At 37.7% G+C, this 22,804-nt stretch overlaps 1 protein-coding gene across 1 annotated transcript in view; it reads left to right on the forward strand.

The window, feature by feature from the left end:
* The first annotated feature begins 1,959 nt into the window (after positions 1-1,959).
* LOC100894079 overlaps positions 1,960-22,804 on the forward strand; it is a 40,972-nt gene continuing 20,127 nt past the window's right edge. Inside the window, exons 1-2 of the mRNA XM_003724623.3 lie at positions 1,960-2,137; positions 13,885-14,031. Of these exons, the coding sequence (XP_003724671.2) occupies positions 13,962-14,031 (70 nt within the window). The 5' untranslated portion in view covers positions 1,960-2,137; positions 13,885-13,961. The remainder of the gene's footprint in view (positions 2,138-13,884; positions 14,032-22,804) is intronic.

Here is a 22,804-nt window from a genome sequence, read left to right on the forward strand (position 1 = left end):
TAAGACTATTGAAGCCACCATACCCCTCTTCCATACACCCCTTTGGTGAAGCCCCCCCCCCCCACCCATATTTTTAAAAAAAAACCTTCTCTTATTATGCCAGGTACATACCACCCCTATTCTTCTGGATCTCTCCTTCTGCATTTCTGGATACGCCATTTTCCGATGGTCATCTTGTATTGTTAATCTACTACCTGTTATCGAATCTATTTCTACACGACTGAAATCCTTCTTACCCTTTCTGTGTACCTTCCTTTCATTTTGTTTATCTCACGTGAATATATACCCCGTTCACACCGCATAACCGACTCAACACATACCGATAACTTCGCCGTTTGGGGGTAATGCACATTTTTGTTTGGTCGGTTGCTCGCCTGATGTTACTGTCGTCGGTGTAATTGGGACTTTACAATCAATCAACTCCACTCATGTTATAGTCGGCACCGCGAGACAAATTTAACAATAATTCTTTGTCATAGATTTTTCCCCCGCGGAGAACACTATTAAGGTACGTTAGAAGTGACAAGCAAGAGTCGGCTAGCATGCAATAACATCCTAATAACCTGCTATTGAAGTGGTTTCGAGACACGACGAAACAAGCCAAACATTTTCGACATGTAAGGCGCCTCGTCGGAAAATGAAAACCTTTTTTTAAAACTAATGAACTTAACCCACACGCCTCCCACACCATCAAATCCATTAGGTGAACAAGCCGTCGATGGAGACTTGCCAGCCAGACGAAAAGTTAAATAAACAGGGGAAATACTTCCCAATTCATTTTCATACGTTGTGCAAGTCCCCCTCATCATCCTCCCACAAAAGAAACATCCGCCCAGACTACTTTTACTGGCTACGCCTTTTAAAGGTTGCCCTAACCATCACATAATGAGTGGGAAAATGAGAGGAAAATAAGCGAAGATTAGCCGCCTAGATGCTTGATATTGGATTGTGAAGCCTCGACACTTGGGATGCAAATTGTCGAGTCTGACACGCAATCTTGCAGTAATCTTCGGGAAACACAAGCCACCCTCTTACTGTGGCTTGGTATGTACATAGTGATAATCGGACGAGTCAATACATAGACGGCATGAAAATTGCGATTGTGATGTCACGAGAGAGAAGCAATGACTCTGAAACATCAAAAAGAGATTATGAAAGAGGTGCATACAAAGGGAAATGTATTGGGGGATTAAGGCTTTCACAATTCCTAACATATAATTAAAACGTATTGAGAATTAAGATATTCAGTAAAGCCTTTAAAAAAAACAATAATCTCGATGTTGTTGTTTGAATTGCAATTATTCAGATTTGGTAATAAACTGTTCTAATTTAAATTTAGCCCGGTATAGTATTATTTTTTGTATTTAATATTTATCAACATTTATTTCCTTCTCAACGGCACTTTATTTAAACACAATGTATATATAAATTGTTTATGTAGCAATGATTTCAACATAGAGTATACAGTAAATAATTCAGATAACAGAAGGAGGTGAAAACCCGAAAAGTATAGCTTGAGTTGGTAGTTGAAAGATGTCCTATGTTCTGATGTAAACAATGTATCATTTAATTGGTTCGTGTTTGTGTGTGTGTGGGGAGGGGTGAGTAGAGTGGGATAGAAAGTAACAGCACCATTAAAGTGTATTTAAGAGGATCGCAACGCTATCTTTCATTATTTTGGTCCTATTTTAGTTGTAAAATGCTTTCATTTCTGATATATCACACACACGCCACCGTGCAGGAGGAGGGGTGCCAACCCTTTCCAACCCTACACAACCCTACACACCCCGTTTCCAAGACAATTAGATTGCAATCGTTCATGACTATTAAAATGCTGATATTAAATAGCGAAGGTCAGATCGGCGCACACGCACGTACAGTTTTGTGTCTGTTGCCCTCGCACACGCACACATGCACGCCGTGAGCAGGCGATCACTTTACCTAGCGCACCGCGCATGATGTAGACCGCTCGGGGCTCATTTTGGCGGGAAAATCCATGAGCGAGGGAGCGAGACGTTTATTGGAGATTCGTATCTTGTCGAGACGGAACGGAGTGTGAGGATTCTGCTCTTATATTGGATTATACAGTGTGAATTATTAGACGCACCCAGCACTGAGGGAACGGCTTCACCGAGAGGTGAGATGTAGGGTAAATTTGCTAAAATACAGTCTGGGAAAGATATTGCAAACGAGTGACAAATTATATAGATCTTGCAACCTGTTGGAAGAATTGAATCATTATATCAAGTAGCTTTACGTGTTTTCTTAAGTTGCTGTAAACATACCTCATTTTGCAAACCAATAAAGATTTTATTTCATAGAGGGAAGTATTGATTAAGAATAATGTGGCTGTTAGTACGAGCGTCTTTGGTTGAAAATGCAAATAATTTTTATGAAAAAGGGACATGATTAACAAAATATATTTGTGTAAAAAATACTTGGGTTAAATCATTGTCTTGGTGAAGAGTTGCCAATAACTGTAGCTCAAATATTAACGATGCATTTTCACTCCGTTCCATTCTTATTTGCATGAACCGACATGGATTTCCTGAGATGCACTGAATTAGTTTGTGATTAATAATTGACTAAATTCCCTTTTGAGAACCTAACACTAATAATCGTAGGTCTCAATGGTAATGAGAAGAATGATGATGACACTTCTACTTATTCTACTACAAAAAACCCTGTACTACTGCTACTACTACTACTACTACTACTACTACTTCTACTACTATTACTACTACTACTACTACTACTACTACTACTACTACTACTACTACTACTACCAATGTTACTAATATTACTACTACTACTACTACTACTACTACTACCTCTACTACTACTACTACTACTAATAGTAATAATAATAATAATGACAATAATAACAATATTTCATAAGAACAACAACAACAATGATAGTAATAGCAATAATGAAAATTACAATAATAACAGTAACAACAACAACATCAATAACAATTATAGCAAATATGAAAACTTGAGCCAATAAGAATCCCGAATGTTGTCTATCGGACTCCCCTCTTGTGTGCGTTTCTTTATTTTGTTGTTGTTGAGGGGGGGTGATAGGGTACAGGTATACGTTAATAGGAATCATAATGCCCTGCTTGGCAGACGATTTTTTAGGTTTACGAGGCAAGGTAGGGAGAGGAAAAGTTACCGATATGCATCATTTTTTTTTGCTTATTTGTTTTTATCTGATAGTTTTTGTTTAATTTGTTTGTATTTTATTCTGTTTGGGTGCTAAATTTTTTGAGGTCGGCGGTTGTTACATTTTGTTCGTCTATCTGTCAGAAGCATTCCTATTTTATTAACCACCACATGAGGAATTTAGAGGACGGCTTTGGTTGTATTTTTAGCCTCAACGTATTTTAAGCCAGATAATCTAGCTTGAATGTGGCTGCAACCAAGCAACGGCTCTAAAAATCCCTCGTTTTCAGGAATACCAGTCAGGCAGTAGCGGTAGATTCCCAGAAGAAAATTGCTCAGTGACGTGGGGGTAATTCGCCCATTTTTTGAGTTCTTAGGATCACAGTTATTCATGACGATGGAACTATTTCGAAATATGTATTGTACTAAAGATTTGTGCTATGTGAGTAAAGGTGTAATATCTAGAGAAAAAAGGGAGAGAATAAAGTTCAACAAATTTCATCGCCATCGTCGAATGCGCATTTTAAGAGAAAACACGAGTCACGAAATAAAAAAGGGGATGAATTCCAGCAATGTCTAAGTTCATGTAATATATAGATGCGGAAAATCCTTCTGAGCATAGTTCAACAAATTTGGCTTCCGTCAAATGTGTATGTCAAACACCAGAAAACATGACACACAGACAGTTAACAGAGCACATGATTTGAACTACTTCGAAGTAGGTATTTTGCGAAATTATTCTGCAGTATGAGCTTTTTAACGTTTGATATGAAAATCCTCTGAAAAATAGATAAACATAATATTTATAGCAATTTGCTTTGATTCTTCCCAAAACAATTTAATAAAGTTTGATGAAATTTGATTATTTGACAATTTATCTTTTATTCTTTTCTAAAATGAATGTCACAGATTACTTTTTAATATTATATGTTTTTTTTATGTTACCAATTTTTAACGCAGAATAAGAAAATAAATCAAATCAAATCAAATCAAAGACATTTTGCTTTTGTCTAATATGCATTTTAAAAGGAAAAATTAGACACAGAAAATTAACAGAGCACATAATTTGAGCTATTTCGAAGTTTGCGTTTAGCTAAATTTTTCTGCTGGATGAGTTATTTCAAGTGTAATATCTAGGTTCGGAAAGCCTCTCAAGAATCGTTCCACAAATTTGGCTTTTGTCGAATGTGCATCTTACGCATTGTCACGAGACACAGAAATTTAACAGAGCATATAATTCGGAAATCGAAAAGACTTTGCTCGTTTCCTATTTGTCTGTACTTGTATGTCCAATCTATCTCAGGGAATACAGATGTTTGCTAAATCTCCTGTATCAAACGTCGTCTTAACCTCTATCTTTTTTCTTTTGTATGCATCCGTGTTAACCCGTACTCCTCTCTCTCTCTCTCTCTCTCTCTCTCTTGTTTTTCCGTAGCTTTGTTTCGTGACTTATTGTGCTGTGAAAGTGCGTTATTTCCTCTCTTTCTTCTGCATATCTCTCTATCTAGTTTCCTTTCTCATCGTCAACCCTTTTTTCAACACAAATAGCCCAATGGCCACACTTTCCGCCCCTCCATCCAACACCCTGCCCCTCTCTCTCTCTCTCTGTCTCTCTCTTTCTATCTCTCGTTTTCCATTTTTTCTTTTTTGGCTTTGTAGAACAAGCCAAACTTGACAACATTTTACGCAGAAGTTATGTTGTTGCATCTTATTTTAAGTTTTAGTGTAGTTCTTTATCAAATCATAAGGCCTGATAATGATTTTTACACTCATACAGCATTTTTTAATCGACATTCACGTTTTCTCTATACTATTGGCTAAACAATTTTTTTGGGGTAAAAAATGCAAAATAATCAATAAAATCTAATGCAACCCTCATGTATGTAATCATAACAATTTATATTTTGCAGTAACGTGTAAAATAGTGTGTCAGCATGCTGGCCACGTCTGTCTCTTCAATAAATTGTAAAGGTAAATTTTTATGAATTCGGGGCATAAAATACAATACAAAAATTCAAACCAAATTCAATATACATGAAGATTACTTAGCCAAGTATGTTACATCTAAAAACTTGCATATGTTGTGAAAAGAAAATGAGAGAATACTTGTGTGTAGCTGCAATCAAGGCCCCTCATCACTGTCTTCCTATGGAATGCTATTGACCGAAAGCAAACATTAGAAAACGCTCCTGCCGGGAATCGAACCAGTGTATGTGGCTCAGAACGCTAATGCCTTCCCGGTAAGCCAAACAGAGCACTTACAGTATCTGTAACGCACTGTACATGGGCTTTAATATAAGAGACATATTCCATGAACTTGGGGAATTGATTAATCCTTAGCGAGAGAACGGGCAACGGTTAAGAAGTAATATCATTGCTAATAATTTTCTGTTATATAGATGTGAAGCACGTAATGCAATGGCGACATCTAATATCGACCAGAAAATTGATCTAAAGAGAGATCGATGTTTCATAATCTATGGACTTTCATTACATATCCTTTATTGTTATCAATCAGGGGCGGCACCGGTAAATTATGTCAGGGAGGGGGTTGAACCTATATGTTGGTGACTGATCGTATACCGTAAAATTGACTCGGTAACATTGTTGAAGGTTGATGAAAAAAATGTGTAATCTTTATATGAAATGATACTTATTATATTCCTTCCATTGTACTAACCCTCTAACATGCAACAAATCCTGAACAAATTTTCAAACCACAAAGATATTTATGGTTTTCTTTGAAGGCATCATGGTGCGAAAACTTCTTATAGTAAATTCTCCCAACCATTTCTGAATTTTCCCAACCGTTTTCTCATGCAAATAAGACATAAAATCTGCTTTTACCAAATTTGTCAACACTTAAATGTCTGGAATGGTACATAAGCCAATCCATTGCTTTGTGACGATTTTCATTCACCTATAAATGTTATTTAATTGTAATGATATGATTGGGAGAATACAGAAATCGATCAGATCAATTTTTCCCAATTAATATAATTAAAAACCGTCTGTTTTAACTCAAACTTCCAGATAATCTTTAAATGTACATCAAGCAATGAAGTCACTACCTTAACGCCATTTTCTCTCATCTGAAGAATGTTACCAAGTACCTTTAACCTCTGTCAGATATGATGCGACGACACCACGGCTTTTTAAAATATTTTGTATGATGAAGTAATGTGTAATACGATTCGCATCGCCATAGCTCAGTGAATGCGCGCATGACTTTTCTTGCGCGTAGCAGCCATTCATTTGCACGTTCAAAAGAAACTCGAGCGGCTTTTTTGCTGTGGTTTACCGCGTGACCGCGTCATTTCTGAACGACCCTTTACGTTACATTCAGCTACCAAATTTGAAAGTGTCGAATTGTATTTTATCGTTCGTCTTTGAGGGAGCCATCCATATTTTGTTCAAATGTACTACTAATATCAATAAATTAGTGACAAGTGAATAAAGAAAACAGAACAATGTATAATGCAAATATGATAGCAGTAACAAATAAACAAACATAGGCCTACTTATCTTTTAATTTTTGATCAACTAGAATGCTGTTTCATTTATTTGGTTTCATTTATGTTTTGATATCCGTAAATTTATATATATATATATATATATATATATATATTATACAATGTACTAATAGGTTATAGTAATATGTGACAATACAATATTTGACAATACAAGCCTGTTAGTTGTCGGCTAGCAATGCGGGGAAGAAATTCCCCTGCCTCCACTCCTTCTGTAACACCGCCCTGTTGTCAATGATTGTGCGGACAAAAGGAAATTGTCTTCCCAAGTCTTTCCTTTGTTAGCAGTGAGCTTGTGAAAACGCTCCGCAGAAGAGGTCACGAAAATCAAAGTAATATACGATGATTGCCGATGATATATTGCCATGCCAGTCATATATTTGCCGAGTGAACTTTTTGAGATGGTTATTAAGGGCAAGGTCATCTAGTCAATAACCTTTCAGACTCGTATTGAGATTACAATACATTCATCTGATTAATATGATCAACATTCGATTTGCTTTGATGCTTATATTGACATATAGTTATATATCGATACCAATATTTGCCTCATGAGAGGATTTATCTCACATTTTAATCTTACAAATCAATAGAACATTAATGATACACAAATAACACAGAATGTAACTAAAATTGTACATTTAAGTTACACATATCAAGTATAATATGCCATTTTAAAACATTATTTTGAAATGAACTTGAATAATTCCTTTGGTAAGTCATATTTTCGTTTTGTTGAATTCTTTAATTTTGCTCTATTGTATTTTTTATTCTTTTTCTGATTTTTCTTTTAAACCTACGTTTCAGTACAGTGTCTTCTTTAACGTTTCCAGTTGTCCAGTTTTGTTTCGATGCAAAAATTACCTGTTGTATATTCCAGAATGCTGTACTTCATTGGTTACATCTAAGTTAACAGTTACCCAACCTCTTCATCTCATATCTGTTATTTGGTATTAAAGTTTGTCAGCAATCTGATGTAAAGTATTGTCCTTGACGTTTACAAACACACGAAATCTCATCAAATCAAGAATTAATATAAACATGTATATGGAAACATGGCCGTATATGCTTGTATGTGTATCAGACGTATAGCCGCTTTTTCAAATTTCTTGTCAGTATTATTATCGTGATTTTTCTGAATGCATCCATTCATGCGAGCTATCTGTCTCGAATAATAATCATCAAATTTTCTTAAATTTTCTTAAAGAAAACAAATGTCATTCTGATTGATGTTATTTTATTGATTTTCATGATCTTGGTCATGAATTTAGCTTATAACTTCTATACGACACCATGAAACAAAATCACAAGAGTTTCTCTAAAATTACAGCGTACGGTAACCACAAAATCTCCAACACTATTTTTTCTGAGGCTTTATCTTTACGATATGTTTGAATACTGTTGTTTATCTAAGTGTGATATTTGTTTTACTGACGCATAACTGAAACCTAAACCACTTTCTTACTAGTCGATATGTACTTGTGTATACGTATTGACGCCAGGGGAGTGACAGATCTTAGGGATTGGGCAAAAAACCTTTAAAACTTAATGCGTCAATTTGGGATACCTTAATTGATTTAAAGGCATCTGAGGAAAAAAACATGCCACACACATTGTACAAAATAAATCACTTTTAAATATTGTATTGGGGGGGGGGGCTTGTTGTAATTTTGTTAGGGGGTTTTCCCCTAGTGAATCCTGCGTCCGCCCTTGAATGGATGGTTGTGTACATCCTTTGTCAACATCTGCTGTCAACGAGCTTTTAAGGGTCTCTGAAGGATTGCATGTCCTCTCGACAGCCCGTCGAACTGTTCAAGGTTTTCTCTCCTCGGATGTTAAATTGAAACTGAAATCTCTATTTTACGGATAAACAAAGTCATAGCAAATTGTTAGTGATCGAAGTTTACTTTATTTGAAATGTTGTAAGGAAGAAGGTTTATTCTTGAAGATACACAGACTAACGGTTGTTTAACAGCCTCCCGCGCATAGCCAAATAATGTTTATTATACCTCCTAATAGTAATCATAATATTCTCGGTTTTTATAGCACTTAATGCATCTACACTGTATCTTCACGTAATTTATCATTTCCCAGGTCATCGGATTCAGGCTTGCCAAACACAATGTTCGCACATTCTCCACTCCCTGTGAAGCACTCCTGACCAGCTGAGCGCCATCTTATAGACACTCACAGAGCTGAACAAACTACAATGATTCTGGCATCCTACTGGCTACTCAGTTAACACCTGGGCGTAGAGAAGCAAAGTAGATAAAGTGCCTTGCTTAAAAACATAAATGCTGCTGGGAATTTAAACCGATCATCTCAAGCAAAGTGCGAACTACTCCACTTGGAAAACTCTTTGTTTATAACTTTATGATCACGATGTAGAAAGCTACATTCTGCATTCGGCGGTTTCTTTCTCATTATTTTATAAACGAAGAAGTAAGGTGCTATAATGTAGTATAAGCCTGAAGATTACAAAAAGCCCAGAAAAGAATACGTATGGCAGAAGGGTACCTGCCCACGTTGATTTTCTATTTTTATTCTGTGAATTTGTATTCGTTCACTTCAAGACAATCTATCAAAAACACAATTGCACATGAATAATGAATGTACATATTTGACCTGAAAACCTACGTTTTTATGGATATTGTGTAGCCATGGAAACATACTTCAGTTTAGTTGTAGATTAATCCGGTTAATATATAAACTATAAAATGGACACGAGATCTGAGATGTCCCCCTGCGCTCAAGTGGAATTATAATGATAAAGGATTGGTTAGCCGTATAGGAAAAAGGTGAAAGAAGAAATATTTATGAGCGCAGCATAGTGAGCTCTTGTAAGTGATTAAAAGGTTACAGGCAAATCTCTCTGCAATTGATATTTGAGAGGATTTTTTCCTTCTTCTGGAAAACTAAAATGGAGAACTAAAGTGAACTGAATGTCTTACTATCTGAATTTATCATTTAGAACCTTGTGGTTTATCATTTCATATATTAGTAGTTCTTGTACAGCGCGAACGACTTCTTTAGCAATGTGCCTATTAAAATCATTTCCAAAATGCTTTGAATTATTACCCTTGCTCTGGCCTTCCCACCGGTATCCCAATACTTTCAATGGTTCTAGTATAGAAAATGAAGATTAATGACGTTCAGCTATAGAAACATAACCAGTGATTCACAGTCCGCTACCTAACCGATATATCACTCCTTCATAATCATCAGATAAAGGCTGTTGGTTCGCATACGAAATTCTTAAACCGTATCATTTCTGTAATCATCATACCGTCTTTCAAACTCTAAAATGCACATCCTCTGAGTCCATATTTATTTTCATAATTCAGTCTCTCATATTGTAAAGAAATATGTATAGGAACATTTATTGTATAAAGAATTATAAAACTATTACCTTTACAAACATATTCCCTGACACATACGTAGTTTTAAAATGCTTCACTTAGTCACCACATCGTTTTCACGATTTTGTTTTCTTCTTCAAAATTGGATGTGCCAATTCGAGGGGTAGTTCGTAAACATGTTGTTTACAATCATTTGCAATTTCAAGGACACATGCAAACATATCCCTTAAGCTTATCGTGTAATTGACTCTATCGCTTCGGGTGCTGTATAGCGCCTCTAATGAGCTGATTAATAATAGATGTGCTCCGCTTCATTTCGTCGGTGATAACTTCCGGCCCTTCGTCATATATAGGGGAAGCACCGGGGCGGGAAGGGGAAGTACCCATCAAACGTAGATTGACGAGCTTTCCACCATACCTTACTTACTCGTTGATGATGATCATCATCATCATAGGAGTGGAAAGGGGTAAAGATTCCCATATAAGTGGTAGAGGGGTAACGATAAAGAGGGAGGAAAAGGCTAGGGGAAGCACCGAGGTGGGAAAGGGGAATACCGATCAAACGTAGATTGACGAGCTTTCCACCATACCTTACTTACTCGTTGATGATGATCATCATCATCATAGGAGTGAAAAGGGGTAAAGATTCCCATATAAGTGGTAGAGGGGTAACAATAAAGAGGGAGGAAAAGGCTAAGGGAAGCACCGAGTTGGGAAAGGGGAAAACTGATCAGAAGTAGATTGACGAGCTTTCCGCCACGCCCTCTTTAACATCAATCGCTGATGATGATCATCATAGCAGCGGAAAGGGGTAATGATTACTATGACATTGGTAGAGGGGTAATAATACAGGGGGAGAAATAACCTAGGGGAAGCACCGGGGTAGAAAAGGAGACACCTATCAAACGTAAATAGCCAAGCGTTCCACCCCACACCCTCTTAAACCTCAATCGTTGATGATGATCATCATAGAAATGGGAAGGGGTAATGATTCCGATGACACTGGTAGAGGGGTAATGGTAAAGAGGGAGGAATAAGCTAGGGGAAGCACCGAGGTGAGAAAGGAGAAGACCTATCAGACGTAGATAGCCAGGCGTTCCACAACACCTTCTTAAACATCACTCGTTGACGGTGATGATGATGATCATCATCATCATAGGAGTGGGAAGGGGGTAATGATCCCCATATAAGTGGTAGAGGGGTAATGATACAAGGGGAGGAGTAACCTAGGTGAAGCAGTCGTCTGGTCAGTCGTTGGGAGGTACTGGGCTTGAAACCCATTCGATGCCCTAATACTCTTCGCCAAAGCCACACATCCCTTTGGTGCTTGATAGAATTTACCTGCTTATTATCAATTCTTCTTCTTTCGTGTCTATCATCTGTGCTCAAATGTTCTGACAGGCTTTTTGCACACTGAAGAGTCTTCTAATTTGCTGCAACAAGGTCTTCCAGGCAGCATTGGTCATCTAGAAGTACAAAGTCATGAACATATCAACCGTTATGACGTTTAAACTACGGGAATACCAAATAGCTCTTTCAAAAGCCTTATGACACTGCTCCTGCTTCAAGAGATACAATTAGACCTCCTTTATAGGCAATGACCATATTAGCATATCGAGTCATTTGCAGTAGGCTAGTTGGTCGGATGTATAAAGTTGGTGATGCATGATGTTGTCAGGACCAATAGCCCTGAGAGGCTCGTTTGACCAGGAACTCAATCGTATGAAATTAGTATCATCACAGCTACAGGGGAATGCAACACATTATGCATACCAACGGACAACCGCTATTATAGTTTCCAAATGAATCTACAGTATTTTGACAATGTTTGTTCTGGAACGAGTGCATGTCTTTTGCGTGAACTTGGAAGCTACGCTGAGAACATCTTTTTGATGAAAAAAGGTGTATATTGTCTAAATTGTTGTGCCTTACACAAATTTCCTTGAATAAACATATTTGATTTGATTTGATTTGATTTATTTTCTTCTGCATTCAATATAAATATTTAATTAATCAATTGTATTGCCAATAGAAATAATGCTCGAATTACATATATAATTTTTATGTTCGCACCTTTGTGGAAGTGACGCACACGGTCAATGCAATTGCCTCAGGTCGAATTTTCGAAAGTCTTAATTTGCAATCTTGTTTGAAGTAAATTGACAATACTTGTATTATATTCAGAGTTCACATTGTGTGTATGCTTCGTCACAGTGTTTGGTTTTATGAATTTTGGTTAGTGGCTCCTTTTTCACATGAAGATGTATATTATGAACCTCAGGAAATTTGGGATTCCCGCAATCAGAATAAGATATAATGACAATCATCATCAAACCTTAATACCTCCGAAACCTTTAAATTGCTCAGCCAAGAGTTTCTTCCCTTGTGTGTTAATAAGGACTCTAAATTGCTTCGAGGAGAAAGGGGGCTAGCTTATTGCCCAGCTTATGATAGAAATAGTTGAGTTTAAAAAAAAATTCAATCTGAGATTGAGAGAGGATAGGCGTCCTGGTTACATGATTTTTTTTTAGCTGAGAAACTTCTAAAATTTGGACTTTTGCTGAGAACAGAAGAAATTTAAGAAGCTAGGAGTAAAAAAAAAACGCCATGATTCGCTTGCTATACCTCAACACCGTGGAAAAAAAGGTTTTGTGCTAGGGATTAATGAGGAGTGAAACTTCTAATAGGTGGTGTCATCGAGGAGTCACGATCTCTGAAATCGTTGTTAGTTAGTAGATCTTGAGAAATAAACATTAATACTGAATAAAACTAATTGTCATTATATCTACTTCTCACCTCAATTGAACATGTTTCGAATTATGTTAAGCTAGAACTGTCGCAGCATTTATCAGGTATAAGTAAATCGTTATAATGACCATCTATCTCTTAGACATTCACTGTTATCAATTTAATATAACGTGCATTTAAAACATTAGCAGGATTACGGGCATTTTTAATATCGAACATTATTTAAGGATTGCAGCAGGCACGACGGCTCTTTCGGGTCTGTAATCTGGCTCCATCTAGATCCCTCGCGCTCACGAATCAATCAGTGAAAACCTCGGCAGGTTGGGAAATAAAGATTCCTGTCAGGTCGACTACCTGGGTTAGTATTACTGTAAGTCTAGAACACCTTGGTACCTAACACCGGCAATACCTTGTCTTTCGTGTCAAGTTCAATTTCGACGACTTAACCTTTTCTTTCGCTTAATACTCAAAGTCGTCTTTCGCCGCTTCTTGGGGCCCCTTTTTGCCTCTTCTTCTGATTTTCTTTCTTTTGATCGTTCCTTATTTCGTTTTTTCTGTTTTTATTCTTTCCTATCTTCTTCATAATCTTCTTCTTTATTTTCTTTTCTCTGTTTCTTCTCTTTCTTCTCATCGTAATTTCGTTCTTTTTGTCGTCTTCTTATTCACCTTTCCTTTTCTTTTCATTCCCATTTTAGTTCTGTTTTTAACCGATTTCTTTTTTTTTTCTTCATAATTATCTTGACGTCTTAGTTCTCTTCTTCATTATCATATGTATTGTTGGAATGTTGGCCGTCTTCTCTTCTCTTTTCTCATCGTCGTTTGCGTTCGTACTCTTTCATTTCTTCTTCTTTCTCCACTTGTTTAATTCTTGATCTCGTACAAGTATACTATTCTTGTTTTTCCTCCTCTTTTCTCCTTCCTCTCCTATATTTTCTTATCTTTCATTTTCTGCGAAATCAGCAATCGATAGGCCTAAAATTTAATCAAATTTCATTCAACTGTTCATCAGAAAATAAGATAAACTCCAATCATTTTCACAATGTCATTATACTTAATACTTCTCTTTTCTTTCTGTACTGCAGCTTCTGAGGGTTTCCATCCATGCTTTTAAGCCTCTTTTCGCCTTGCTCGCCACGGCTGGGACCCCGGTAACAGCACGATGGACACCGCCGTGTTTCTCCTTCTTTACATCACTACATTAGTGGCTACCACATGGTTCTCATTCATAGGTAAGAATGGCCGATCGATGTCTTCTCCTCAATGTCCACTACGCACGTTGCGTCGTTTCGATTGCGCTAATACTTGCGCTAATCAAGTCATAAAGTGTCATGAAGCGTCATGAAGCGTCATGAAGGCGATTCCATTTGAGCATACGCAAGTAATTCAACGCAATGTTTGTACTTTTCGTTTTGCATTGTATTTGTGAGATGTATTATTCCTCACATGAAGTGTCAAACATACAGAGACAGTCACTGACGCAGTCACGCGTCAGCAAAATGACGCCCGTGTGCAATATACGTAACCCTGACGTAGATTGCGTCTGCGATTGCTAGGAGTTTGACGGCCCATGTCAGAGTGATATCATACAAAATGACAACCAACATTTGCGTTGCACTACTGACGCATGCATTAATTGCCTCCACACGCCTTATTAGCTCAGGTAACAACGCTGTCGAATAACGCATCGGGTGCAGCTGGCATGAGAACAAAAAGGGCGTTAACAAATACTGAGTATTTTGGGTATATTAGGGACATTGAACCGCGGAGTATTTTTAGTCAGACCAAAACAAAGATCGTCTTAAAATATATGTACATTTATATCACTAAATCAACAAAAGTACCGCAAAATGTGGGTCATGAAATGCATTTTAGTGTGATATAACTCAGATTTTGCCAAAATGCTTTATTTAGGATAGAATAAAGCCGTCAGATCCGTTCTGAAACACACAGTCATCACGTGACGCCATTTGTCATTCAGGAGGAGTAGGTCGGATGCGTTTGATGTTCTGACGTAGCAGGCGAGTGTGACAAGGATCAATCATAACATATTCTTGTTTCCCGCGCTTTTTATGTGGATCAGTCAAGGAAAATCTCTCCGCATTTTCTTAAACAAACAGACGGATTTAAGAGAGGAAAGCAGGTAGATGAATGAAAGGAATGAAATGGGAGAATACAAGAAATGGTAGAGACTAGAGGTGAGTCGAGATGATTGAAGTGAGACCGAATGGAACCGAACATGTTACTAAAGAGAAAAAAATACAAAGACAAAGAAAATGTGTGTGTGTGAGATATATGTATGTATATATGTATATATAAATACTTAAGGCACAAATGCGATGAAATGATATTACAGTTACCTTGTTATGGAAAAAGTGGCATTTTCTTTAACATCTTTAATCCCCTCATCCTCATTTTATGTTGAGTACGTGTTTGTTTTTTGCTCTCTTACGCTTCCACGCCTCTATGTTTCTACCTGTCCGTCTCTCCCAAATATAGATATTGATATATATATATAATATATATATATATATATATCTCTTTCTCTGTATTTCTCTAACTCTCTCTCTCTCTCTCTAGCTCCATCTCTCTTTCTCTCATTTCATATGTATCTCTGATTTGTTTAGATACCCTTTCTCTCTCTCTCTCCTTATACGAACACTCTTTCGCGTTTTACCTGGCCTTTGTATAATTTGTTAAATGTACATTTCTCTTATGTTTCCCTTTCAATACTCTTTGTAGTGTTCCCCCGTCACTCTCTACCTCTCTCTCTCTCTCTCTTCCCCCATCTCTTCGACTCTCTCCCTTTCCCTCTCTCATATCACCCCTCTCCCACCCTCTCTCCCTTACATATTGCAATCTACTTCGAGCTAAGAAAACAATTCGGACCCACTTTTCATACCAAACCAAACAAGGCATGGCAATGGGCCATGTTACAAGAAGCACCTTGGATATGTAGGTCAGAATCTCCGTAAAAATTGATCGAAAAGGACTGGGGAGCGAGTGATATCAACTGTTCATTCAAACATCCATCAATCTTCAAGTAAACACAGGATGATCCCTGCAATATTTGATGCTGTGGTCACTCTCCTGCGCTACAAGGATAAAGGTCACAGATAGAATGGGTTCTAGATGAGTTGCAACCACAGATGGACAGATATCATGAAGGACAAACTGTCTTCATAGATGATACGAACGTGAGAAAGACAAAGCTTTCATTTCTGAATCTTAGAAAGGTGTTACCTTCTCTTGCTATTTGCGATGGAGGGGTGATAAAAGATGGGGAAGGGAAACATTGGAGTGCAATGCAATGAAGAACGAGTGTTTTAGAGCAAGATACCGGTGAAGATGAGAAGTTATGTTTGGCCAAGGACTTATGAGAGCTCTCATAACTCCGTGGTTTGACGGAGACGGTTGATTACGTAGATGGGCAAAGGATAATGTAGTGTTTGGGGATGGGGTGTGGTGGTGGTGGTAGAGATGGTGGTGTTGTTGGTGATTTGTAAGTGGCGGTGGTAGTGCTGTTGTGGGTAGTGGTAAAGGTGATGGTGCTGGTGATGCTGGCAGTAGCGAAGGTGGAGGTAGTGGTCGTGGTATTAGTGGTGGTAGTGATGGGAGTAGCTAGTGGTGATAGTGATGGTGCTGGTGCCGATGACATAGATGTGGGTGAAGGGCATGTGGTGGTGGTCGTGATAGCGATTGTAGCTTTGATCTTTTTTTTTAATTGAAGGATTTGATTGAATATTATCCACAGTCGCAGTCCAAAGACTGAATTGCAATGGTTAAAACAGTTTACAATGTATATACATGATAAAAGCAATTAAAACAGTCCAAGCAATCTACGATGAAATTCAAATAAAAGTGATCAAATGACAATAATAATGGCAACTATCGTTAAGTCTGATTAAGAAGCAATAGAAATCTTAACTGAAACAACATGAAAAAGTAGTAGGAGGGAATCTATAAAATAATCAGGTTGTGATGGTGACAATGGTGGCGGTGGTGGTATTGATTGATGATGGTGTTAGGGATAACGTTGGATATAGTACTGATGAAGGTGATTTTAGAAGTGGTAGTATTTGAGGTGGTATGTTGGTAATGATGATGGGGGTTTGGCTAGGTGATTATGGAGAACATCTTGTCATTATCAAAATGGGGAGACTTGATCTTAGTGTAAATGATGTGTTCTGTTTGTAAAAAAAATAATCTCAAGTCCTATGATTAACTATGACTTTTGTCATGACGTCGTCATAAACAACGATAACAGAAGTAGGGCAAAGGACCAAGATGGAGATTTCAGACATAAAAGAGAACTTGTTGGCGGAAGACATAAATACAGACAACAGAAAGGTGTAGTATGATTGAAGGGGGGGGGGCTAGAGCGAGATGTATTGCCTTGTACGTGTAAAGGGTTTGTAGGAATCCTCATTCCAAAATTAATAAGCCAAATTAACTACGGGAAACTACGTTATCAGTCAAAACACAATACCGTCCGTTTATAAACAATGGTAAAAGCTGGATGATACCTAAAACCTCGACCTAAAGTGGATAGTATTATGGTTGGGAGGACGGAGAAAAGTGCAATAACACTTGGCCGGGCCACGAGCCCTTTTGGATCATTGAGCCTGATCTTTGAAAGGTATTATCTTTCTGAATGGAATATGGCTTTATTAGACTCTGGATGGTGGGATGACAGATTCGAATCTAGATCAAACATCTCCAGTATCTCCAAATATTAAGGAAAATGCTCTTGGTTTGGTCTTTGGTTATGATGTACAGCTTGAACCTGTGGATACGATTGATATTTATTACTTTTGTTTAGAAGCAAAAATTGCTCTGCCGAAAAGTAGATCAATATTGTTTGTAATATGTTTTCATTCCATCTTTATAAACAGCGAAAGAGGAGGGGTAGCTGTTGACAGTTTCTCGGCAATTTATATTGGGCTTCGCGTCCTAGAAAAAAAGTACTTTTGGGGGTCAAACAACATTACAGCTCGAGGGTACTGGTGGATTTTGTTTTATTTCAAATGATACGTCAAATTGAAAGTGCATTTTCATTCATTCAATATACATGATATAAACGTATTTGCCCTAGCCCCAAAAACAAAATTTGCTCCCCATTACTAACTTACAAAGAGAACGCATACGTTGTCGTTTTCCCTTTTTTGAGGAGTTGCGTATTGGAAAAGAACCATGAAAATTGATGGATGCCGGAAAATTTTGTTCATACAAATTATTCGAATCTTCATTAATTTCCCATATTTTCTATACTTCTTTTATAAAGAGCAGTTGGGAGGAAAGGCAAGTATCATGCACGTCATATTTAATACATGCAAACCGCCCATTATCAATTATTCAAAGCTCCAGCAATTTCTCTAGTTTCTACACAAAGCTAATGAGGGAAGTATAATCCTTAATTGCTGGAAAGCACTATCAACGTTCGAGATCTACAAACGATGAATTTTGTTTAAATTAAAAGGGAAAAAGGAATACCATCCCAAAGCCCCGATCCCTCGACACACCACTCTGACCATTAGTATTGATTCCTGTCATGCAATTAGGATAATGGGCTAGATAATCATCATATTATCTGTATAGCTCCCATCGTTTAACCGTCCTAATGGAAATAATGTGTGCATTAGGTCTATTTGCACAACTAAGGCATCAGACGCCCGTGTCAATATTTTTGTGGAGCCCCCATCCCGAAAAGGGTTTCATGAACGAGTTAACATGATCCATTGAGTATCAGGGCGATTTATGAGAAAATGCTCTGGTGTGTTTCCTAAAAGGCTGGCTAATGGATTCGCGCTGTTGTTTAGGAAGAATTGAGGTAGAATAATCATCTTTTTCACACTGTGATCTCCATTCTCTACGGTTAATGATGTATGGTTAAAGTGGTAATTGATTGGAATCATGAATTATAACGAGATGTAAAAAATGCATAAATGCTCCCGTGTGTACTTAGTGGCATGTTATATTCATGCTCTGGGATATTTGTGTCTCCTATATTTTGCGTCATATTCTTTTCGAACTCATACTTTGCATTTTCACCTCTTAAGAGCTTTAAGAAAGAATGGTTAGACCTTGTCATAAAAAAGTCGTGTAGTCAGGTGGCGCAGGGAGGGTGTGAGTCTGATTTGTAAATCAACTGATTTAGTGGTCTTTTGTAGTCTTTTCGGTACATCTAGAAATCGGTTGACCTTCCTTATTGTTTGTACCCCCCCCCCCCCAAGAAAATATGGCGTAACAACTCCAACGCGGAAATCTGTTGAACAAACTTTGGATTGAATTTCATATAGCACTCTTCGTGATAGCGATATTGCTGAATGACTATTGACATATGCCAGGGCATGGTCGAGAGCGAAATGTGTAAACTGTGATATCGCTGTCAGAAAAGGATATATTTCGCTCACAAATTTTGAAAATTAAAGGCCAACATGAAGCTACAATATACCCCCTTCCACACATACACATACACACGAGTACACCAACCAACGCTGGTGCTTAGCCTAGGCGTCAAAAGGTTAACATAATATGTGTTATTAAGACATTGCAAAAGTTGGAAGTCTTTTAATTACACGTTTATAATGTTTTTCTCCTGATATTCATTTACGGCTTATTAAATCAGAATGGTAAGATCTAGAAAACTATTGTCAGTCATGGAAACCTGAGTATTTTGTTGTCGTAATTTGATCCTGACAATAACATATCTCCTAAGTCACGTCAATCCGACAAAAATTAAGATGTCAGTTGTTGGTGATTTTGTTATTCTTTCCCGCTATCCAGTGTACAGCATTGAGATGTTTCCTCATTGTTTTACATACGGCGTCATGTTGTTGCAATTTTAACGAAGAGAGAGAGAGAGAGAGGGTGTAAATAGAAGAAAGAAGGAAAAGACGAAAATGAGACAAGAGATAAAGAGGAAGGAAGACGTCATCATTGTAACAGTGCACTTTGGAATTTCTAGAGTAAAAATGCAAAAGGATTTATGAGGACAACCGTTTGCTTACAACACAAGTATCTTAATGCCTCAGTCACATTAGTTATACCGCTATCGGTAGCGGCAGCGCAGTCTGGCCGAACGGTCGCATGGTCGTATGGTCCCCGTTCGGCCGCCTTTCGGGCGCCTTGCGACGACTTTGCCTTGGTATTTGTCAAAAACATACGACCACCACAGGGATGCCTTAAGACAACCGTGCGTCATTGCTTCTTAGCACTGGGTTTATGGTATCAAACTTCGCTGTCTGGCAAACACTTCGGAACAGCGTGTTTCGATACATGAGTGGTTTTAACTCACGCTTGAAACCCACCATATCTGACTACGATTCGAGGTAGTTTGGAGAAAATGTGCAGTAGCCTTGGATACAAACATTCATATCTGTAAAATCTTAATGAAAGGGGTTCTAAATAGTGGCTTGCAGTGAGTTTCCAGGGTATTGCAAGCCTCCCTGTAGAAGGAAAAGCCAAATGGCTCCCAGTTGCAGAAACGTCAGACAAGACATCGTTAGAATGTATACCATTTGTCAGTGTGACTTTTTTCATAGTGAAAAGCCCACAGTAAATCACAATTTTGATGTTTAGTTTTAATCTCATTATTCAAGGGTTCAATAGAGAAGATAAGATTTGTTTGTATTTCCATATATTATCCAATTGCAATCCGTAGAAAATTGGATCGCAGACGGGTCGTATAGTGTGCGTAGGGCTAAAGACTCACCCACGGACGCACGCCCACAATCCGACGGTACTTATTGTGGATTCTGCTCTAAGGGACAATGTGTTCTTTTTTTAAATGATATCCCTTAGATCACAAAACTTGAACCATAGGACGAGCCAAAGAAAAAACACCTGAACAGCTCAAGGGTGGAAAAAGTACGATAAATGTTCAGCGTACTAAAATGACAAGAGAACAATCTTTAAAAACCCCGGATTGACAACGGTGTAATATAAACCATGCATTCTTTAGAGGCTCTACACATCATGTCCCTCGAAGGGCCATTTCTGGAGCGAGATCTCTCAAATAATAATGCACTCTTTACTGATGAAAACCGGTGTCATCCCTGTGGATTGCCATAAATAAATCCTGCCCCTCTATCGGAGATATTACAATCGCCACCAGCTGCTTCCTTTCCAAGTGGCATGGGTGCGTTCCCATTATCACATTTTATAATTTTGCTCACGGTATAATGGGTAGCTTTTACAGTCCATTAAGTGGCTATGTACTATATAGAAACATGGCGAAATAACGGTACTCGTTTTGTTTAAACTATGACCGTATTTCTCCAGAGCGTGGTGGTAGTAATTAAAATCATCCTGATCAACTAGTGTTGCTTAGGTGTTATGGGGCTATATTTGTAAATGGCGTCTTTAGTAATTGTGGTAGGGCCTATGAATATATATTAAAAAGAGATATTTGCACGTCAGTAAGACCACAAGCATGTTTCCAAATGCTTATCTGTTAAAATGATATAGCATTGGTACAAGTATTATTGATATATAAATATTAAGACAATTACATGATACAAACGAAACATCAAATGCTTTAATCATTGGTCATCAAGAACAATGTGTGTGACTCGAAGACTTAAAACTCGGCAATGCGGAACGAATCCAATATTTTTTTCTCGAGGCAACATTTTGTGAGTGATGGATGCATGAATGGGTGGGGAAAAGCCTGCGAAATTAATATCACGAAATTACGGCGTGCATATTATGACGGGAAGTAAAAACAAAAGCTTGGTCACGCAATAATATAGGTTGAATCCATGGTTTAATCAAGGGCCTTGCTCAGACAGAGATTTTTTCCGGTTGTACCACACAGGGTTGGCAGACAATTACCCTGCTTGTCCTTCACAACCGAATTCCGACTTTCAACCCTGGGCCAAATACTATAATACCTAATCCAAATGCTTAACTTTACCTGAAACCAAATTGCTATCCTAAATCTAATTCTACTTCTTTGATGAGGTAAGCATTAAAGTATTATTATTACCGAAACGGTATGTCGGAGCAGTGTTCTGCCTATATTTACCAATACACGATCTTTTAACATTTGCAACTTTTAACATGTTTAATGTGATCACAAATTAAGTAGTATTTTGTATGAGTCGTATATTTCACAAGTAGATTTGTTTTGATGATTCTTATAAAATGTGAACCACTTTTGCTCTACATAATTATGGTAAAACGACTGGTTTGTTGTTGTTCTTGTAGTCGTGGCTGATGGTGGTGAGTGTTAGTGTTTAAGTAGAGTAATATAATTATAATCGAATGAACAGCGAATCTAATTTGAATAATCTGTGCGTTAAATGACTAATGGTGAACGTGCCGATGTGAAATGTGAAAGTTTTTGTTTTCAGCTTGTTTGTATCTTCACGGGAATGGCAGATTTACAAATGTAGTCATATCGGCAAGAGGGGAAACATAAAGTGAAGCTTGAGGAGAGTGCATAAGCAACTATAACCCTACCCTATATTTCTTTTTAGAGGACAGTGAGAGAGAAAGAGAGAGAGGGAGAGAGGGAGAGAGAGAGAGAGGGAGTCTTGATATGGGCACAGTATACTTGTTCGTGATCGTCCATTACTGTCACTTATAATTTTCTAATTTACCTGACATATTATCCCATCCCGAGGCTCTGGAGGTTCCATTTTGATATTTGATTTTGACAGTCAATCCTGATATGACAAACTTTTGAATGTGCAATGCATTAATCAGTGGAGTTGACATTGTTGATTCACTGGCTTCTGACGAATGGCTGGAACTACTCCATTGCTGATGCGATCAGGTAAAGAACACATTAATTCTGGCCAAAGAGAAGAGTCAAGTTACTCGAAAGCAATCAGAGATAAAGGTGATAGATCAACCGTCATCGTTTATGTCATGTTTCAAGCTTTATAATTCGTAATAATTTCATTGCAGGATTTTGTATGGGGATGAACATCTAAGGCACAAGAAGAAAGTTAAGAATTAGTTTGTGTGTGCGTGGGCGTGTGTGTGCGGAGACATACG

This window comes from Strongylocentrotus purpuratus, unplaced genomic scaffold, assembly GCF_000002235.5.
Source record: "Strongylocentrotus purpuratus isolate Spur 01 unplaced genomic scaffold, Spur_5.0 spur5_scaffold_16, whole genome shotgun sequence".
NCBI lineage: Eukaryota > Metazoa > Echinodermata > Echinoidea > Camarodonta > Strongylocentrotidae > Strongylocentrotus > Strongylocentrotus purpuratus.